Genomic DNA, 16556 nt, shown 5'->3' with positions numbered 1-16556 from the left:
TTGAACTTTCATTTCCCACATAATTTTAGATAAGTTTTCCTAGCTCCATTAAGAACAAACAAAACCAACCTTGTTCTCTTTTATGTGGAAGGGGTGTCACTGATCTATAGACCAAATTAGAGAGAATTGACTTTTTTTTTTTTCAGTTTTTCGAGACAGGGTTTCTCTGTGTAGTTGTGTAGTTTTGGTGCCTGTCCTGGATCTCACTCTGTAGTCCAGGCTGGCCTCAGACTCACAGAGATCAATCTGGCTCTGCCTCCCGAGTGCTGGGATTAAAGGCATGCGCCACCACCGCCCAGCGAGAACTGACTAGTCTTTTGAATTTGTGTGTGTGTGTGTGTGTGTGTGTGTGTGTGTGTGTGTGTGTGTGTGCACGTGCGCGCACATGGGTATTCCAGCATGTGTGTGTACATGTAATGTGAAAAATCACAGGTCAGTTTTGGATGTCATTCCTCAGGTTCCTTGCAGCTTTGAGACAGGGCCTCTCATTGGTACCTGTAGCTCACCAAGTAAGCTATGCTGGGTCCCGCAGATCTTCCTGCCTCTGCTTCCTCCATCTCTCCAGCATTGGGATCACTTGGTGTGTCCACTTGGTGGCCAGTTGGAAATGCTGTGAAACTTACCCATCCACTGTAGAAGGTCTGTGAATATAGTATGAGAAAGCTGCTCTCAGCCTTTCCCCAACCTTTAAAACCAGCTGTTCTCAACCTGTGGGTTGTGACCCTACAGGAGTCACATATCAGATATACTGAATATCAGACATTTACATGATGATTCATAACAGTAGCAAAATTACAGTAATGAAGTAGTAACAAAATAATTTTATGTTTGGGGGCCACCACAACCACAACATGAGAAACTGTTTTAAAGGGTCAGAGTATTAGGAAGGTTGAGACCCACTGCAGCTAAAACTTAGACTAAATCTAGGCATCTAGCTGTAGGGATTGCCCATGTAGGGTAAAGTGGAGGTGGGAAATCACACATGTACGCTCAGTCGTCTTTTAAAAAGCTGGAGGCATGTCTTCTGGAACTGACTTTGAAATGGAGTTGTTTAGGCTGCCTCTGGTACCTCAGGAGGGACACTGTCGTTGTTTGTTCTGTAGGTTGGAGGGCTGAGCAGAAAAGGAGTCAGATTGGTCATGTGGGGAAGACTTGTTTTTTAAAATATCTCAACCTTATGTGTGCATTTATTCCTCCCCTCTGTGTGTGTATATGTGTGTATTTGACAATATCTTTCTAGATCCTCTGAAGTGCCTGACATATTTTATAAAAAGTAGTAAAGCAACACACTAGGTAAATATAGGCTAGCAAAGACATGTTCGACTGCACATTCACTCTGCAGAGAAGCCATGTGATAGATCAGTCTCTTAGTAGATGTCTCAGTAGGGTCAGTGAGATGGCTCAGAAGGTGGGTGCTTGCTGCAGAAGCATGGATACCTGAATTTCATTCCTGGAACGAGAGAGAGAGAGAGAGAGAGAGAGAGAGAGAGAGAGAGAGAGAGAGAGAGAGAGAGAGAGAGAAGAATTGACTCCACAAAGTTGTCTTCTGGCCTCTCCCACACATGTATTGTGGCACGGTCTCTTCTCTCCTACAGTAATACTGGATAAAATAAAAATAACAATTTGAAAATGCCTTAGTATGTGTTGGCTATTTTTTTGTCAACTTGGCAGAAGCTAAGGAATCATCTGAGAGGAAGGAACCACAATTGAGAAAATGCCTCCAAAAGATGAGCCTGCAGGCAAACCTGTGGGGACATTTTTTTTGATTGATGATTGACGTGGATGAGCCCAGCCCCTGACAAGCAGTGCCACCTCCTGGGCAGTGGTCCTGAGTCATCTAAGAAAGCAGTCTGAGCAAGCCATGGGGAGCAAACCAGTAAGCAGCTTTCCTCCACGGCTTTTGATTCAATCCCTACCTCCAGATTCCCGCCTTTGAATTCCTGTCCTGACTTTCTTAATGATTGGCTGTGATATGGAAGTGTAAGATGAAATAAACGCTCCCCCCCCACCCCAATTTGCTTTTGGTCATGGTGTTTTATCACAGCCATAGAAACCTTAACTGAGACATCAGGTAAACCACCAGTGATAGACCAGGAGGTCTAATGAACGGATAAGAAGGAAAAGGCAAGGGAAGCAGTAAGAACAGGTGGTCTGCAGGCACAGGCCAGCCGGGGCATGCACAGCCCACTTGTGAAAACAAACATGGCGTTGCTGGCACAGTGTAAGGTCCAAAGTGAAGTTGGCAGGTGAGGGAGAGCAGAAGGAGAACCCATTATGACTTATGAAGCTACATTTAAAATGAATTAGTTTTCTTCTGTGCTGGGGATCTAAGCCAAGGCCTTGTGCATGTGGAGTAAGTACTCTAACACCGGGCCACATTTGCAGAGTCCTTACTGTGCTCTTTTTTTCTTTTGAGACAGGGTTTCTATGTAGCCTGTCCTGGAACTCACTCTGTAGACCAGGCTGGCCTCAAACTCAGAGATCCGCCTGCCTCTGCCTCCCAAGTGCTGGGATTAAAGGCATGCGCCAACCACCACCTGGCTACTGTGCTCTTTATAACACTTATGCCTTCAATAACAACATTTTTTTGATTTATTTATTATGTATACAGGGTTCTGGTTGCATGTTTGCCTGCACACCAGAAGAGGGCATCAGATCCCATTCTAGATGGTTGTGAGCATGTGGTTGCTAGTAATTGAACTCAGGACCCCTGGAAAAGCAGCCAGTGCTCTTAACCATTGAGCCGTCTCTCCAGCCCCCAATAGCAACATTTTTAAGTTGGTTGCATTTTAATCACCAGATTCGAATTTTGCAATACTTTCAAATATAGCAGCTTGCCTTCAACTTGGGCAATCTAGGGACTTGGTCTTCTACATACATGCAGCTTCATGCAGCTTCACAGGAGGGCAATGCTCTTACACACACACACACACACACACACACACACACACACACACACACACACACACACACGAAGCTTCATGGGAGAGTAGTGCTCGTGCAGACTTTGCAAGCCTCCTGTGGGTGAAAGGCTCCGTTTCTCAGGCCAGAAGTAGACAGAGCCTAGAATAAACTAACCATTGTGTTCATTCCCAATCAGGATTTTCTAGACTGAACCAGAGGTGAAGTCTCTGGACTCTCTGAAGGATGTGAGTTAGGAGGCATGCCTTCATTCTGGGGACAGAACTGACATCGGAAGACAGGCAGGGATGGTCAGAGTTGAGCAAAAGTCCTGGCAGGGTATATTAGTCAGGGGTCTCTGGAGGAAGGTCACTGGTGGAATGAATATATATTAAAGGGGGATTTGTTAGACTGGCTTACACCATCTGCTCTGGGCAGTCCAACAATGGCTGTCTGCACACCAGCTATCTAGTGCCAGCCTCAGCAGTTCCAACGTGGCACTGTAAGCCCGGGGAACTCCTGGAGAGCCAATGATGTGCCGTCTGTGTTGGAAGGCTGAAGAAGCTGGGTCCAGAGGTCACCAAAGGACGGCAGCCGCAGCAGCAGCAGCAGTGCAGGGGCAGCCATGGGTAAGAAAGCTGTGAGCGTGGTAGACACTCTCCAGCAGAGGCCAGGCAAACTGGCAAAGTAAGAGCTCTGTTTGCTCTGCCCATGACCTTGGGCTACAGGGCCCGAAGGAGGCGGTGCTTCCTGCTGTTGTATGTGACCTCTTAAAAGGAGAAGAGGACAACTTCAGCTGTCTACTCCATTCTGTATTTGTGAGTGTATGTCTTTAATTTATATCTTAGTAAATCCCTACTACTCATTAAATAGACTCTCGTGGATTGACCATAATAGAGCTCCGCCTCAGACTTCCTCACATCTGGGCCACCACAGAAGCGCTGCCCACGTGTAGGATGGATTTCCCCACTACGGTTTACCTAACCTTACAGGTATGTCCAGTGGTGGCTTGCCTCTTGGAAGATTCTAGATCTTGTCAAATGGACAGTACTGATTATCACATAGGCTATGTCTCTGGTATTCCTCTTTTTTTTTTTTTCTTTTTTTTTGGTTTTTTGAGACAGGGTTTCTCTGTGTAGCTTTGCGCCTTTCCTGGAACTCACTCACTCTGTAGACCAGGCTGACCTCGAACTCACAGAGATCTGCCTGCCTCTGCCTCCCGAGTGCTGGGATTAAAGGCGTGCGCCACCACCGCCCGGCTTTTTTTTTTTTTTTTTTAAAGAAGTTTCAGGTGCATCTGTCCCTTGTAACCCAAGCACATTTCAGCACCTACCAACGAATTTCATGGAGTCTTGAATAGAAAGACTGACTGCCATTTAAAAGTGAGAATTTTAAGATGGGGCTGGAACTGGGATGTTCTCTCACACTCTTCCTCTTTCCCTTGGCTAAGTAGCTTGGGAAGACCTTGAACTCACCAGCTTCCAGCCTTATTCTTCAGAATTCTGGAATGACAGATGTGTGCCACCACCACGCCAGTCTGGAAAAATACACTGCCAGGGCTGGTGAGGTTGCTCAGCATGTAAAGGCACACGCCGCCAAGTCTGATGGCCTGAGTTTGTTTCCCAGGATCCATGTCGCAGGAACAACTGACTAGTTGTTCTCCTACCTCTGGAGGTATGCTGTGGCATGTATATACCTCCCCTGGCCACACGAAAAATAAACACATTAAGATGGTCATGGTGGCACACACCTTTAATCCCAGCACTCAGGAGGAAGGTAGATTTCTGTGAAATGTAATCACCCATGTAATGGTGTTAACTCACAAGGGCGGAACCTTGGTGACCGTGAAAGGTCACCTATAACAGGGGCCTATGAAAGGATAGATGAAAAGAATCTGTCCCTTTTGTCTTTCTGACATCTGCCCTGTCCGCACAAGGGATTATACACTTCTGGGGGGCACAGCATTCAAGGTGTCAACCTGGAAGCAGAGCAGCACTGAGCCAACAACTGAACCTACCAGCACCTTGACCTTGGAGTCAGGCTGGCCTTGAACTCACACAAATCTCCTAACGCAGCCTCCTGAATGCAGGGATCACAAGCATGTATTTTTATACCACAAATGGGCTTAAGACACATTCTAATCTTTTATAGAATTTTACCTGAATAAATGTTTCTAAAGTTTAAAATTTCTGGCCACTGGCTGCTCATCAAATTCTATTCCAACAACCTGCTGAATCATTATCTAAATGATTCTGTGACTGCGTGCATTTTATTATCCACTGTTACCAAACTTCTCATTGGGTACAGTTTGTACTCATCTAACTGCATAAGTCTGTATTACATCCAAATGACCATTATCTATAACTTTTCCAAAATAAATTCTTGGCTTTTATATAGTACCCAGAAATCCCTTCATTTTTTTTTTTTTTGACAGATTCCATTTAGAATCTATCCCCTGTCCCATAAAGCAACATTCTCTAGTATGTCACAATATTAACCTTTCCCTACATTGCTTCACAGTTTATATCTGAGAGCCATACACGCCACAGACCACCATTCAAGACTGTTGAATCTGGACAGTAGTAACACCAATTTTCAAAGACTTCAAGCTCAAAGCATAGGGCTGGAGAGATGCTTCAGCAGTTAAGAACACTAGTTGCTCTTCCAGAGGACCTGGGTTCAAACCCCAGCACCACATGGCTCACAACCACCTGTAACTCCAGTTCCAGGGGATCCGAAACCCTCTTCTGATCTCCGCATATGGTGCACAACATGCACGCAGGCAAAAACACTCATACATAATAAATAATAGTAATAAAACTCTCAAATCAATAAATGTGATCTTTTTTATGAGACTTCAGTTTTTGAAATACATAAAATTTACAGCACAAACACAATATTTACATTTCAAGTTCTCATTACAAAAATGTGTGCCATTTGGGAAGAATACTATTAATCATGATCGAAAGATACCTGTCAGAATTCAAAACAGACTCATGGAATCAGGTCTCCACAAAACCACTGTATAATGATATAATGGAGCATGGCTAATGTTAGGGTTTGTTTATCCATATGTAAAAATGAGGCTGATTCTCCGGTCTGCCAACAATGCCGGTGGGTCAAGTCTGGCTGGGGCCTGTTTTTGTATAACTGCAAGCTAACGCTGGTTTTCATCTTTTTATTGGCTGTTTAAAAAAAGAAAAGAAGGCCGGGCGGTGGTGGAGCACGCCTTTAATCCCAGCACTCGGGAGGCAGAGCCAGGAGGATCTCTGTGAGTTCGAGGCCAGCCTGGGCTACCAAGTGAGTTCCAGGAAAAGGCACAAAGCTACACAGAGAAACCCTGTCTCGAAAAACCAAAAAAAAAAAAAAAAAAAAAAAAGAAAAGAAGCCAGGAAGTGGTGGCGCACGCCTTTAGTCCTAGCACTTGGGAGGCAGAGCCAGGTACATCTCTGTGAGTTCGAGGCCAGCCTGATTTACAGAGTGAGATCCAGGACAGGCACCAAAACTACACAGAGAAACCCTGTCTCGGGGAAAAAAAAAAAACCAAAAACCAAAAACCAAAAATAAAAGAACACCACCCCCCAAACCAAACCAAACCAAATGAAGCAGAGAAGACATCTGACAAAGATGGATGTGTCTCAAGTTATTTACTCTCTGTTCTTTTACAGAAAAAGTTGGCTGACCCCTGTTCTGACAGAGTAAGCTGAAAGTGAGCTGCTGGAAGATACGGTGGATTTTCAACTGGACACCACAGTCGTGTGCTGGTGCCATCAGCGCTACTCATTTCTAAAGTGAGGCACTTTTGTTTGAGTGTGTACATTTCCAAGACATAACTACATCTGGGGAGTAGCATTGGTACTTGACACTAGCCCTTTGCAATTAGGCCTGCAGACAAAATCACAGTATCCTAGGGGGACTAAGTTAGAGCACTTTTACCACCAATCCCCGAGCTCCTCAGTAGTTGTTAGTGATGCAAGACCACTTCAATGTTAATAAAGTCAATAATTTAGATACACTAAAAAGAAGTGGTAGTTGTACATTATTTAAATAAGATCTATACAAACATGTTTGGACATCCCGACTCGTCATTTTCAGAAGCAAGAATAACTAGCTTAGGAGCTACTTATTTTTAAAAATGAGAAAGGAATAAAAGAAGAGGAAAGTAAAAAGTGGAATGCAAAGCCTGGGCTCCCTCAGCACTTGCTCCCAGGCTGGCCTGACTTCTTAGGCTGCAGTGACCACTGGAGGAAACCTGAAGTTTGTCAGAGAGGGATCATCAACAAGCCGACAGGTCCTTAGGCAAGTCCTTTAAAAGTACAAGCTGTACAAGCCGTCAACACGAGTTCTAAGTGTGCTGATGAATTCCAGGGCAGTGGGCTCTATTCATGCTGCAGAAGAACATGGTCTGCATGTTGTCCCTGCTTCCAAGCAGGCCTTCTGTGTATCACATCGTGGGGACACCCCTGTGTCTACGCGTCACATCACGGGGACACCCCTGTGTCTGTGCACTGCATCATGGGGACACCCCTGGGATGGCGAGGTGTGAGATGCTCAGAAGACGCTGAGGTAGGTGATTTTCAAATGAAGATCTTCTACACCCTGATTTGATCTGGACTTGCCTCCTTGTGTATCCTCCTTCGGGGAAATATCTTCCGCTTAAGAGCAATTATCTACATGTTGGAGGACAGAAAATAAGCATGAGTTTTCCATATTGATCAAAGAGTATTGGTGTAGAAGGCGTTCCTTCTGTGACTCACACATTTCTGATCATTGCTACAATCTAATACAAGTTCCTTTTACACTTCCCCCAAAACAAAAGGAATCGCTAGTTTTGCTTAGTGCTATAGTCAATATGTTTAGCGTGTGGCAACAGAGATGCGAGACTAAAATTATGTTGGCCCAGGGTTCATTTCTTGAAGATCTGCAACAAGAGACTTTATATAGCTTCAGGGCATTTATTTTCAACATCTTTGTCCAGTTTTGGTTTTTTTTGTTAATTGAATTTCTGTTGTTTAATCATTAGAACACTAATTACAGGTTTGAATAAACTCTTTTCTATAAGACAGTTAAAAAACTGCATTAAAATCCTATCAATGTTTTTTTTTGGTTTTTTTTTGTTTTTTTGTTTTTTTGTTTTTTCGAGACAGGGTTTCTCTGTGTAGCTTTGCACCTTTTCCTGGATCTCGCTCTGTAGCCCAGGCTGGCCTCGAACTCACAGAGATCCGCCTGGCTCTGCCTCCCGAGTGCTGGGATTAAAGGCGTACACCACCACCGCCCGGCTTTGTTTTTTTTTCTATACTTATCAACAGTCATTTGAAAATAAAGACAATGGTTATGAATGGGATGCAATACAAAGAGTTCATTTCTAGGTGCTGGAGAGATGGCTCAGCAGTTAAGAGACTGGCTACTCTTGCAGAGGACAAAGGTTTGATCTCCAGCACCCATCTGGTGGTTCACTCCTGTCTGCAACTCCAGTTCCAGGGAATCCAATGCCCTCTCTGGCCTTTGCTGGCACTTGCATGCACATGGAACACAGGAACACGCATATGCAAAACACCCACACACATAAAAATAAACAAAAAATCATTTTAAAGTTCATTTATAAATGTGTTGTTTAGAACTTGAATAATATTTATTTTCTCAAGAACCGTTTTCATGTGCTATATCTGAAATGGGGAACCTAACCATTATTGTAAAGCTGCTATGAGGAGAAAAAACCCAACTATGTTTTTATGATTTCCATGTGGATCCCTAATGCCAACTTTATCTTTCCTCTTCCTGTATACACTGGACCAGCCATTTCCCTTTAGGGGTGGAGCCTGGGCCTTATGAGCAATTCCATTAATGAGCTGGGGAAGGAAACAGTGATTGCTGTTTGTCTGTGAGGGTGGTAAGGGTGAAGACAGACAGAAGGACCTGACTTGAACAAGTGGGGAGCAGAGTGCTGGAGAAGCATGAGGGGATCTTCCTTTTCCTCTCTTCCCCTCCCATCTTTCCAGCTCCCCGTTCCCTCCTAGTACAAAGGACACAAGAGAAAGCTTGGTCTTCATGTTTCCTTACAACACTGCCTGTGGCTCACCTCAGCCAAGTCCCTCTCCTCCTTCAGCTTGAAACACCTGAGTGCAGATTGCCAAGTTCCCTGGGGGACCTATATTGGTGCTGTTGTATTATTTTTTTTCCCTACAAGAACAAGGCAACAAAGGCCAAGAGGAGTCGTGCTACTTGGAAGGCGGGTGAAGGTGCCATACTGACTGTCCTGTTCACTCACTCAATCCCGAATCTTACTCAGTGCATGGCAGGAGGCCATCACCGATCCTAAAGCTCTCCGTGTTTACACTCTTCCTTCTCCGTGTGCACTTCCTGTGAGTGACAAGCACGGCAGCTCCATTCAGCAGTCACCTCCTCTGGAGGCTGAGGAGACCGCTGGGCTTGCTTCAGTCAGGTGGGCCTCATTCCCCATTCCTCCTTTGTTCTTCACGGTATTTTACACTTGTAGCTCAGTGAAGATTCTCTTACCGTTTCATTACCATCCCTCTTTCCGGACCCTCACCGGGGAGGTGGGATGTATGCCCAGGTGGACAGAAGTGAGCCCACATGGACGAGGGTGACAGAGGAGGAAGGGCAATCAGGCAATTCAAAGGAATGTGAGGGGACTGTGGGTGTGTGCGCAGGGACACACAGGGCCATCGGCACCTGAGAAGACATTGGCTTCTCTGGGAAGGTTAAAGAAACAAAACTTAGTTCCACATAAGGATTCGAGGCAAAGCTGGGGCCAGAACTAGGACTTTTCAGTTATATAAACTTTGAGGGCCACTGTTAACCCCCGGAGTTTGTAAGTAAAAGGGAAGACAAGATAAATGAATGAAAGATCACTGGGCTGGCTGAGTACAGAATGACTTAACATGCTGGACACATGGACAGCTATAAACTAAAAGGAAAAATTTACATGTTCTGTTTGTGGAACAGATTTCCTTTTCCTTTCCTTTCCTTTTGGGGGCAGGAGTGGTAGTATTGGTGGTGGTGCAGATTTTCTTTTTTCTTTTTTGGTTTTTTGAGACAGGGTTTCTCTGTGTAACTTTGTGCCTTTCCTGGAACTCACTCTGTAGACCAGGCTGGCCTTGAACTCACAGAAATACGCCTGGCTCTGCCTCCCAAGTGCTGGGATTAAAGGCACGCGCCGCCACCACCGCCCGGCTTCAGATTTTCAATACAACTTCTAAGCAGCCCAGGCTATCCTCAAACTTGTGACTCAACCTCCCAAGTACTGGGATTTTATACCTGACTGTGGGCATGAATTTATATCATGCTCTAAAAGATGCTGATACAGCCCACTCAGAAATATTGCTTTAAGATCTATGTAAACTATAGAAAACTTACCTGTTCAGCAAAAAATGAGAATATAGTAAATATAATCAATGTTGCTAGCACGCAATGGGTCCAAAACTTCAACTTGTCTCGATATGCCCTCCTGTTCAAAGACAAAAGTTATTCGCTGATTTTTACAATATCATACTATGCATATGTAAGTCAAAAAGATACTATCCATAGTCAACCTTAAAATATTACTAAAATACACATTTCTAACACAAGTTCAGATCTGTTATTTTATAATAAATACTGTACTTTGGTAGTAAACGTTTCCTCGGCTTCCAAAGAACAGTACTTGTAGACTTTAATATAACATTTTTAAAATTTATTCATTCACATTCCTTTATTTCAGGGGGAAAAAAAAATCCCTGGACACCGAGGGATAAACAAGATTAAGTTTCTGCCCGACAGTGTTTAGAAACTTTGCAGGGTCACTGACATGCTATCCATCAGGTGGCTGGGAACATGTGTTACCAAAATGAAAGCTTTGTGGAAAGCCCCCAGAGAACTGGGGACACCTGTACCCTCAGAGTCACTTTTTCCCTGAGCCTTGGGTGAGAAGGGCGATGGCTGGCTGACAAGGGGGAAGTAACAGTGACAGAGGGCAACCGTCACCCAGAGACCCGCACAAGTGATGAGCAGGGCCCACGGGGCTCTGGGACAAGCGGAGCCACAGGGAGGCAGCTGGCAGGGGCCGAGGCTACTCCAGACATGAGGTTTGCCTGCAAAACTCTCAGGCGAGGAGATGAAATGTGGGGGTATGGGGGTGTCATACAATCAGGGTGAAAACGGAGGCTGTGTAAGGACAGACTGACAAGGCACACGGTCCAGTTTAAGCTGAGGCATGGGAAGGAAGGAGGGGCTGTCTCAGGGTGATGAGAAAGAGAAATAAAGCAAAACTACCTTTGAAAAATAAGGAAGGGAGAATGTAGTAAAATAGTACAGAAAAACTTAGACAAGTAAGTGTAGGAACATAGTGTGAAGACAAAACTTAGGATAAAATAGAATATGATAAGCACCTAGACAGAGAAACTATGTCTTTAATTTTCTAATTTTGGGGCTAGGAACGCAAGCTAGGAAGAATCAGAGGAGAAGAAAAAACAGACAGAAAAAAAGATTTCCGTGAGGAGCTTTTGGTCCCAAGCGGCAGGAAAAGACTCTCCCTGAGACAAAATGTAGATGAAAAGAGCCAAAGTTTAGAATTCTTGGGAAAACGTGGTACTCTTTCTCAAAAACTGAAAGCTTTCTTGGAAAAAAAAAAAACTTGGTAAAGTCTCTCTCTAAAAAACTAAAAACCTTTCATAACTTTCTCAGCTTCTCTTTCTGTAGGAGCAAAATTAGATTCACCTGTTAATGACATCTTTGGGGGGAAAAATCATCTGCGATTTGCTCTAAGGGAAAACAACAAACCTCTTAGAACGGGGCAAAACCTCTCTGCTAAGTTCTGTCTCTTCAAGCCAGTAAAAAGCGGCCAGAAATCCCTCTGCAGCTAGAACCTGGCTAACGATGCTCGGGAAAGTGCAGGGCAGCTTGAGGAAGCTGCTGGTGCAGAGAAAGCAAGGAAGCGGAGCTGTGTTTGCCGCTGCACTCCAGTGTCTGGGACTCTGCCTGAGGGAAGATCTGAGCCAGGACAGGATAGAGAACTATCCAGGAGAAAAGCTCTCTTTTCTATCAGGGAAAAGAACTTTCTGAAAAAAAGCTTTGTTTCAAGTGCTCTCAGTTTCCCTCACTCCCCCAGTGAGGAATGTGAAGCCCTGAAGGGTTTTTTTTGCCTCTGGCAATAAGCTCCAACTGAGTGCAGGAGGTCAGACAGATGAAACCTGCTTGGGGAAATGTCTGATTAGGTAAGTACACCTGTCCTAAAGCAAGCTTTAGCGATAACAAAACCCTCCCTTGATAAAAAAGCAAAAGCTTGATTTCAGTATTAAACACAAATCACACAGACCCTGAAAACAGAAACAAGCTGGCATGATGGGAAATGCAGTGTTGAAAAGGTAGTTTGAAAGTCATGATGGGAAATGTATTGTTGAAAAGTAGCTTGGGAAATGTAGTAACAGCGTAACAATATAGAGACATGCATTCTGGGGAAAAGTAGTTTTCCCACTAAAGATGGTGGTACTATCCGGAAAATCGTTTTTTTTTCAGCTCATAATGAAGTTTCTTTCCTAAGCATTGCTAGAAAGTTTAGATTGACTTCCCAAAAAGCTGAGAGTAAACAAACAGCTTACCTCACAGGAGATAATTAAAACGAAAAAAGCTTATGAGATTGAGTTATATTTAAGATTCTAGAGAAACACTGATATCATTAAAAACGCTTATGGTAAACTTAAAAAACAGCTTTAAAAAAAATCAAGAAGGAGGTAATTTTTCTGCGAGTTTGTTGAATGTCAGTTCCAAGGAAAAACTGAAAGGCTACAAAGCTCAGAGCTGTGCCACTTTTGGCTATACAGGTTCTTTTGAGAAAGTGCCTTATATTGCCTAGAAGCTGTGCAGAGTGTTTTTTATGGTAGCTGGATAACAAAGAGCTACCTATAAGGGCAGTGAAGTCATTTAGAAATACATTGTGTCCCTTAGAAAGTTTTTCTTCTCATTCTCTTTTTGTGTTTGATGACTAAAAGTTTACTTTTATTTTTAATTTCTAAACCAAGTCCAAAGACAATTACTCTGGCTTGTTGAAAGATAATGTTAAATCTCCTCTAGGTGTTAAGAAATCTCTTTTAGGTGTTTGCTAAGTTAGGTATTTGCTAATGGTAGCCCTACAGACAGTTTGTTAAGAAAGTCTTCCTAGTGCAAGTTAGTTCTGTTAAGAGTAAGAAGTATCTTTGCTAAGGTAGTCCTACAGAGTTTCCTCAAGAATATAAGATTGTAAGAAGTATAAGTTGAATGTGAGTCTGTGAAAAGTATAAATGTTGAATGTGAGTCTAAAGGCTTAATGTAAAAAGATACTGTGTAGGCTTAAGTAAGACAAGTATAATATATTAAGGTAGGATATGGGCTTTAGGTCTAGGGACACAGTGAAGGTTTAATAGAGGGATTATATGGGGAAGGTTTAATAAAAAAGTAATTCAGAGTAGGTTTTCCCAACCTGGGATGCAGAAAACAGCACCCATAGCAGACTACAAACATGGCAGTTCCAGAAGCCTCCAACAATTGCAAGGAGCAGCTTCAGAGACTGCCAACTTCAGAAAACAGCAGCAGACATGTGCAGCTGAGACCCGTGAGGCATCAGCACAGCACAGGTAGCAGACCCTCAAGACAGTGAGAGCAGCCAGGTTCTGCAACCTTTGAGATGCTATGCCTCGAGAAAGGTGAATAGCAGGCAGTGGCTTGGAGAGCCCAGTGGCTTGCCTCACCTCGGGAAAGGTGAACAGTGAGCAGTGGTGAGCAGCGGAGACTGCTGAGACCAGACTGCTTCCAGGAGCAGAGGAGCAGTGTCAGTGCCGGAGGAGCAGCTGAGACATGTGGGAGCCCAAGAAGTGTTGGAGGTGAGAGCTGTGCTCCAGGGTGAACAGCCAGACCAGGGCTCTGTGGAAACTGCTGGGTGCTCCAGGCTGAACAGTCAGACTGGGGCTCTGCAGGAGGTGCTGAGACGCGGTAGAGATCCCAGCAGCAAGGTGTGGCTGGATCCATGGAGTTGCCCTAGGGCTACATTCAGCAGTGGACCAGAACAGCATACAGTCAATTCCGGGACCCAGGGTGCTGAGCACGGGACCATCGCTGAAAGCAGATAATGGGACCCTCCCAGAGCCAGGGTTGCTGTGGGAAAGCCACAGGTCAGCTTATAGCAGCTGGAGTATGGCGGGAGGTGAAGCTCTCTAGCCTCAAGACACAGAAGTCCTGAGAATGGCCTGATTACAGAAGGCTACAGACTGCAAAGTGCAGTGGAAGCGGAAAGTGAAAGTTTCAGAGATGCTTGCTTGAACTGAAAAAAAAAAGTTTTGGTTATAGACTCCTTGTATTTGAAGCTGTTTGCTTCAGAGTCATGATGACTCTCACAGCTACACAAAGACTTGAGGGCAGCTGACAAGCCAGGCCCTGATTTCAAGCACTCAGAGGAACTTTTAGGAATGGTACCAGAACTCTTTTTGAACTTAAGAAATGAAATGGGCAGTAGTGATTTCATTACAATGGGACAGTTTGAATTTACCTATGCATATAGGTGGTGGTGCATGCCTTTAATCCCAGAACTAGGGAGGCAGAGCTAGGCAGATCTCTTTGAGTTCGAGGCCAGCCTGGTCTATAGAGCAAGATCCAGGACAGGCACCAAAAGTACATGGAGAAACCCTGTCTCGAAATACCAAAAAACAAACAAACAAACAAATAAATAAATCTGAAAAAAATTAGCTGAGCCCGTATCCTGCACTCAAGAGGCTGAGGCAGGCAGGCAGTCTCCTCATTTTTCTTAGCATGTTATTTCTTCAGAGTGATGCCAGCGTTTATATTGTAGAACAGGTGCAGTAACAAGACCCCGAATCTTGGGTGCTCTGGTCTGGGCTTCTTCCCTTCTTTGTTTAAGGGCTTTTTGACAACATATTTGCAGGCATCATCTTCTTCAGAGAGATTGAAAAGCTTTTGGATCCTGTGAGCTCTCAACCTAGAGGCACGGTGGTGTCCATCAGTCTAGGAATATCCTTCTCTCCCTTTCTTCCTTTCTTCCTTTTGCAATAACCAAGCTGAGAACACTCAGATTGGCATCCACAGTGCATCCTGAACAGACTGGCACTTCTACCACCAATCCTCCTTGGTCTATAACAAAAACACCCCTTGCTCAATGGCAAGCACACTCGGCCATGAGTCAAGACACCTTTATGTGAAAACCTTGTCATTTTGTCATCCCACCTCTGATTTGGACCACATAACCCTTGCACTCTTCACCCAGAGCATCAGCAGCTACCTCTGTGGCTTTGCACTTCTCATAGAAAGTATGAAGCTTGTATTCATCATCCACTTCAATGAGTTTCTGACAGCCGGTGTTTGGGAAGGACTTCATGAAACCTTTTCCACATAGAAACATCATTTGGGAAATACGAATTCATTCCCTGGGCCATGCCCACTCACATTTGGCTCAAGAATAAGCTTTTATTCCCCTTGGGATGAGAGCTATGTTTCATAAGGACAAAATCAAGTCCCAATGTCACCAAAAGAATCAGTGGTTCCATCTCCAGTACACCAATATCACCACAAACCTTACTGCCACCACCAATATATCCTATCTGATGCCTATCACGATGGACAGAATGTGAGCACCTCAAAGCTGCCATTACATATTACATACAACTTAGTCAGGCTTGATCTACCATTTGCCAGTTGCTTTAGTGTGAGCAAATTACTCCATGTACTTACATCCCAGCACTCATGAAGCTGGGCCAAGGTTCAGATCACAAGGGGCAGACCAGCTTGGGCTGCAAAGGGAATTCCAGACCAGCATGAGCTATATAAAGAGAGACCCTGCCTTAAAAAAAAAAAAAAAAAAAAAAAAAAAAAAAAAATCAAGGGCTCAGAGTGTATCTTGGTTGTAAAGCACTTGTCTAACATGGACAAGGCCCTGGGTTTGATCCCTATCACTGAAGAAAACAATTCCCCTAAAGTGACATCAGTTACACAAGGTCACATGGCACAATCCTTACATAAACAATATCCAGAACAGGCAAATCCATGGTGAGAAAGCAAATTAAGTGGTCACCAGGGGCTGAGGGTGAAGTGATGGGAAAATGATTGCTCAAAGGGCACTGGGACTCTTCTGGAGTGATGAAAAGTTCTTCAAACCCAAGCAATGCTGAACACACCATGAATATATAAATGCCTCTGAACCGTACGTATGCTTGAAAATGGTGAGGTGTAGTCTATGATCTCCAGTTCAATGTTTCCTTGTCTTCTCTTGTCTTCATCCTTCCAACTACAGCAGACACTTTCTAAAATAATTTACCAAATGAAGTTTCCGTTGGTTCTGAAAGCTTGCTTGACATTCAGGTCAGACCATGCTGATTTCATGTGCCTCCCATTCTGCACGACACAACCAGATCTTCCAAATCAATGCTGCTGTCCACTTAGACATTGAGCAACAAACAATTGAATAAATGAAGTTTCATTCAGGAAAACTGTAAAAACCCAGTTACATAAATTTTTCAATCTCTTGAAATGCCAGTAAATGTCTTTTAAATGTTTAGTAAAACAAACATTGTAACTATATTTTCCCAAAGAAATCACACAACAGATAACACGTTAAAGAAATGCCAGGAATCTAAAATCCAGATACAAACGTATATGTGGATACACGGGCATACATA

General features: G+C 44.0%; 1 protein-coding gene across 4 annotated transcripts in view; it reads right to left on the bottom strand.

Annotated features, from left to right (window-relative positions):
• Positions 1-5729: 5729 nt before the first annotated feature.
• The window catches only part of Gnptab (N-acetylglucosamine-1-phosphate transferase subunits alpha and beta), a 77040-nt gene continuing 66213 nt past the window's right edge, over positions 5730-16556 (bottom strand). The window contains exons 20-21 of one of the 4 annotated variants that reach the window (XM_052753044.1): positions 10279-10369; positions 5730-7571 (exon numbers count right to left, since the gene is read on the bottom strand). In XM_052753044.1, the coding sequence (XP_052609004.1) occupies positions 7494-7571; positions 10279-10369 (169 nt within the window). In that variant the 3' untranslated portion in view covers positions 5730-7493. The other 3 variants (XR_008221592.1, XM_052753045.1, XM_052753046.1) reach the window with 3 other exon arrangements.

This window comes from Peromyscus californicus, unplaced genomic scaffold (genome assembly GCF_007827085.1).
Source record: "Peromyscus californicus insignis strain IS unplaced genomic scaffold, ASM782708v3 Scaffold_24__1_contigs__length_46423439, whole genome shotgun sequence".
NCBI classification, from domain to species: Eukaryota; Metazoa; Chordata; class Mammalia; order Rodentia; family Cricetidae; genus Peromyscus; species Peromyscus californicus.
The sequence above is the reverse complement of the archived record's forward strand: the minus strand, read 5'-3'. Positions and strand labels throughout refer to the sequence as shown.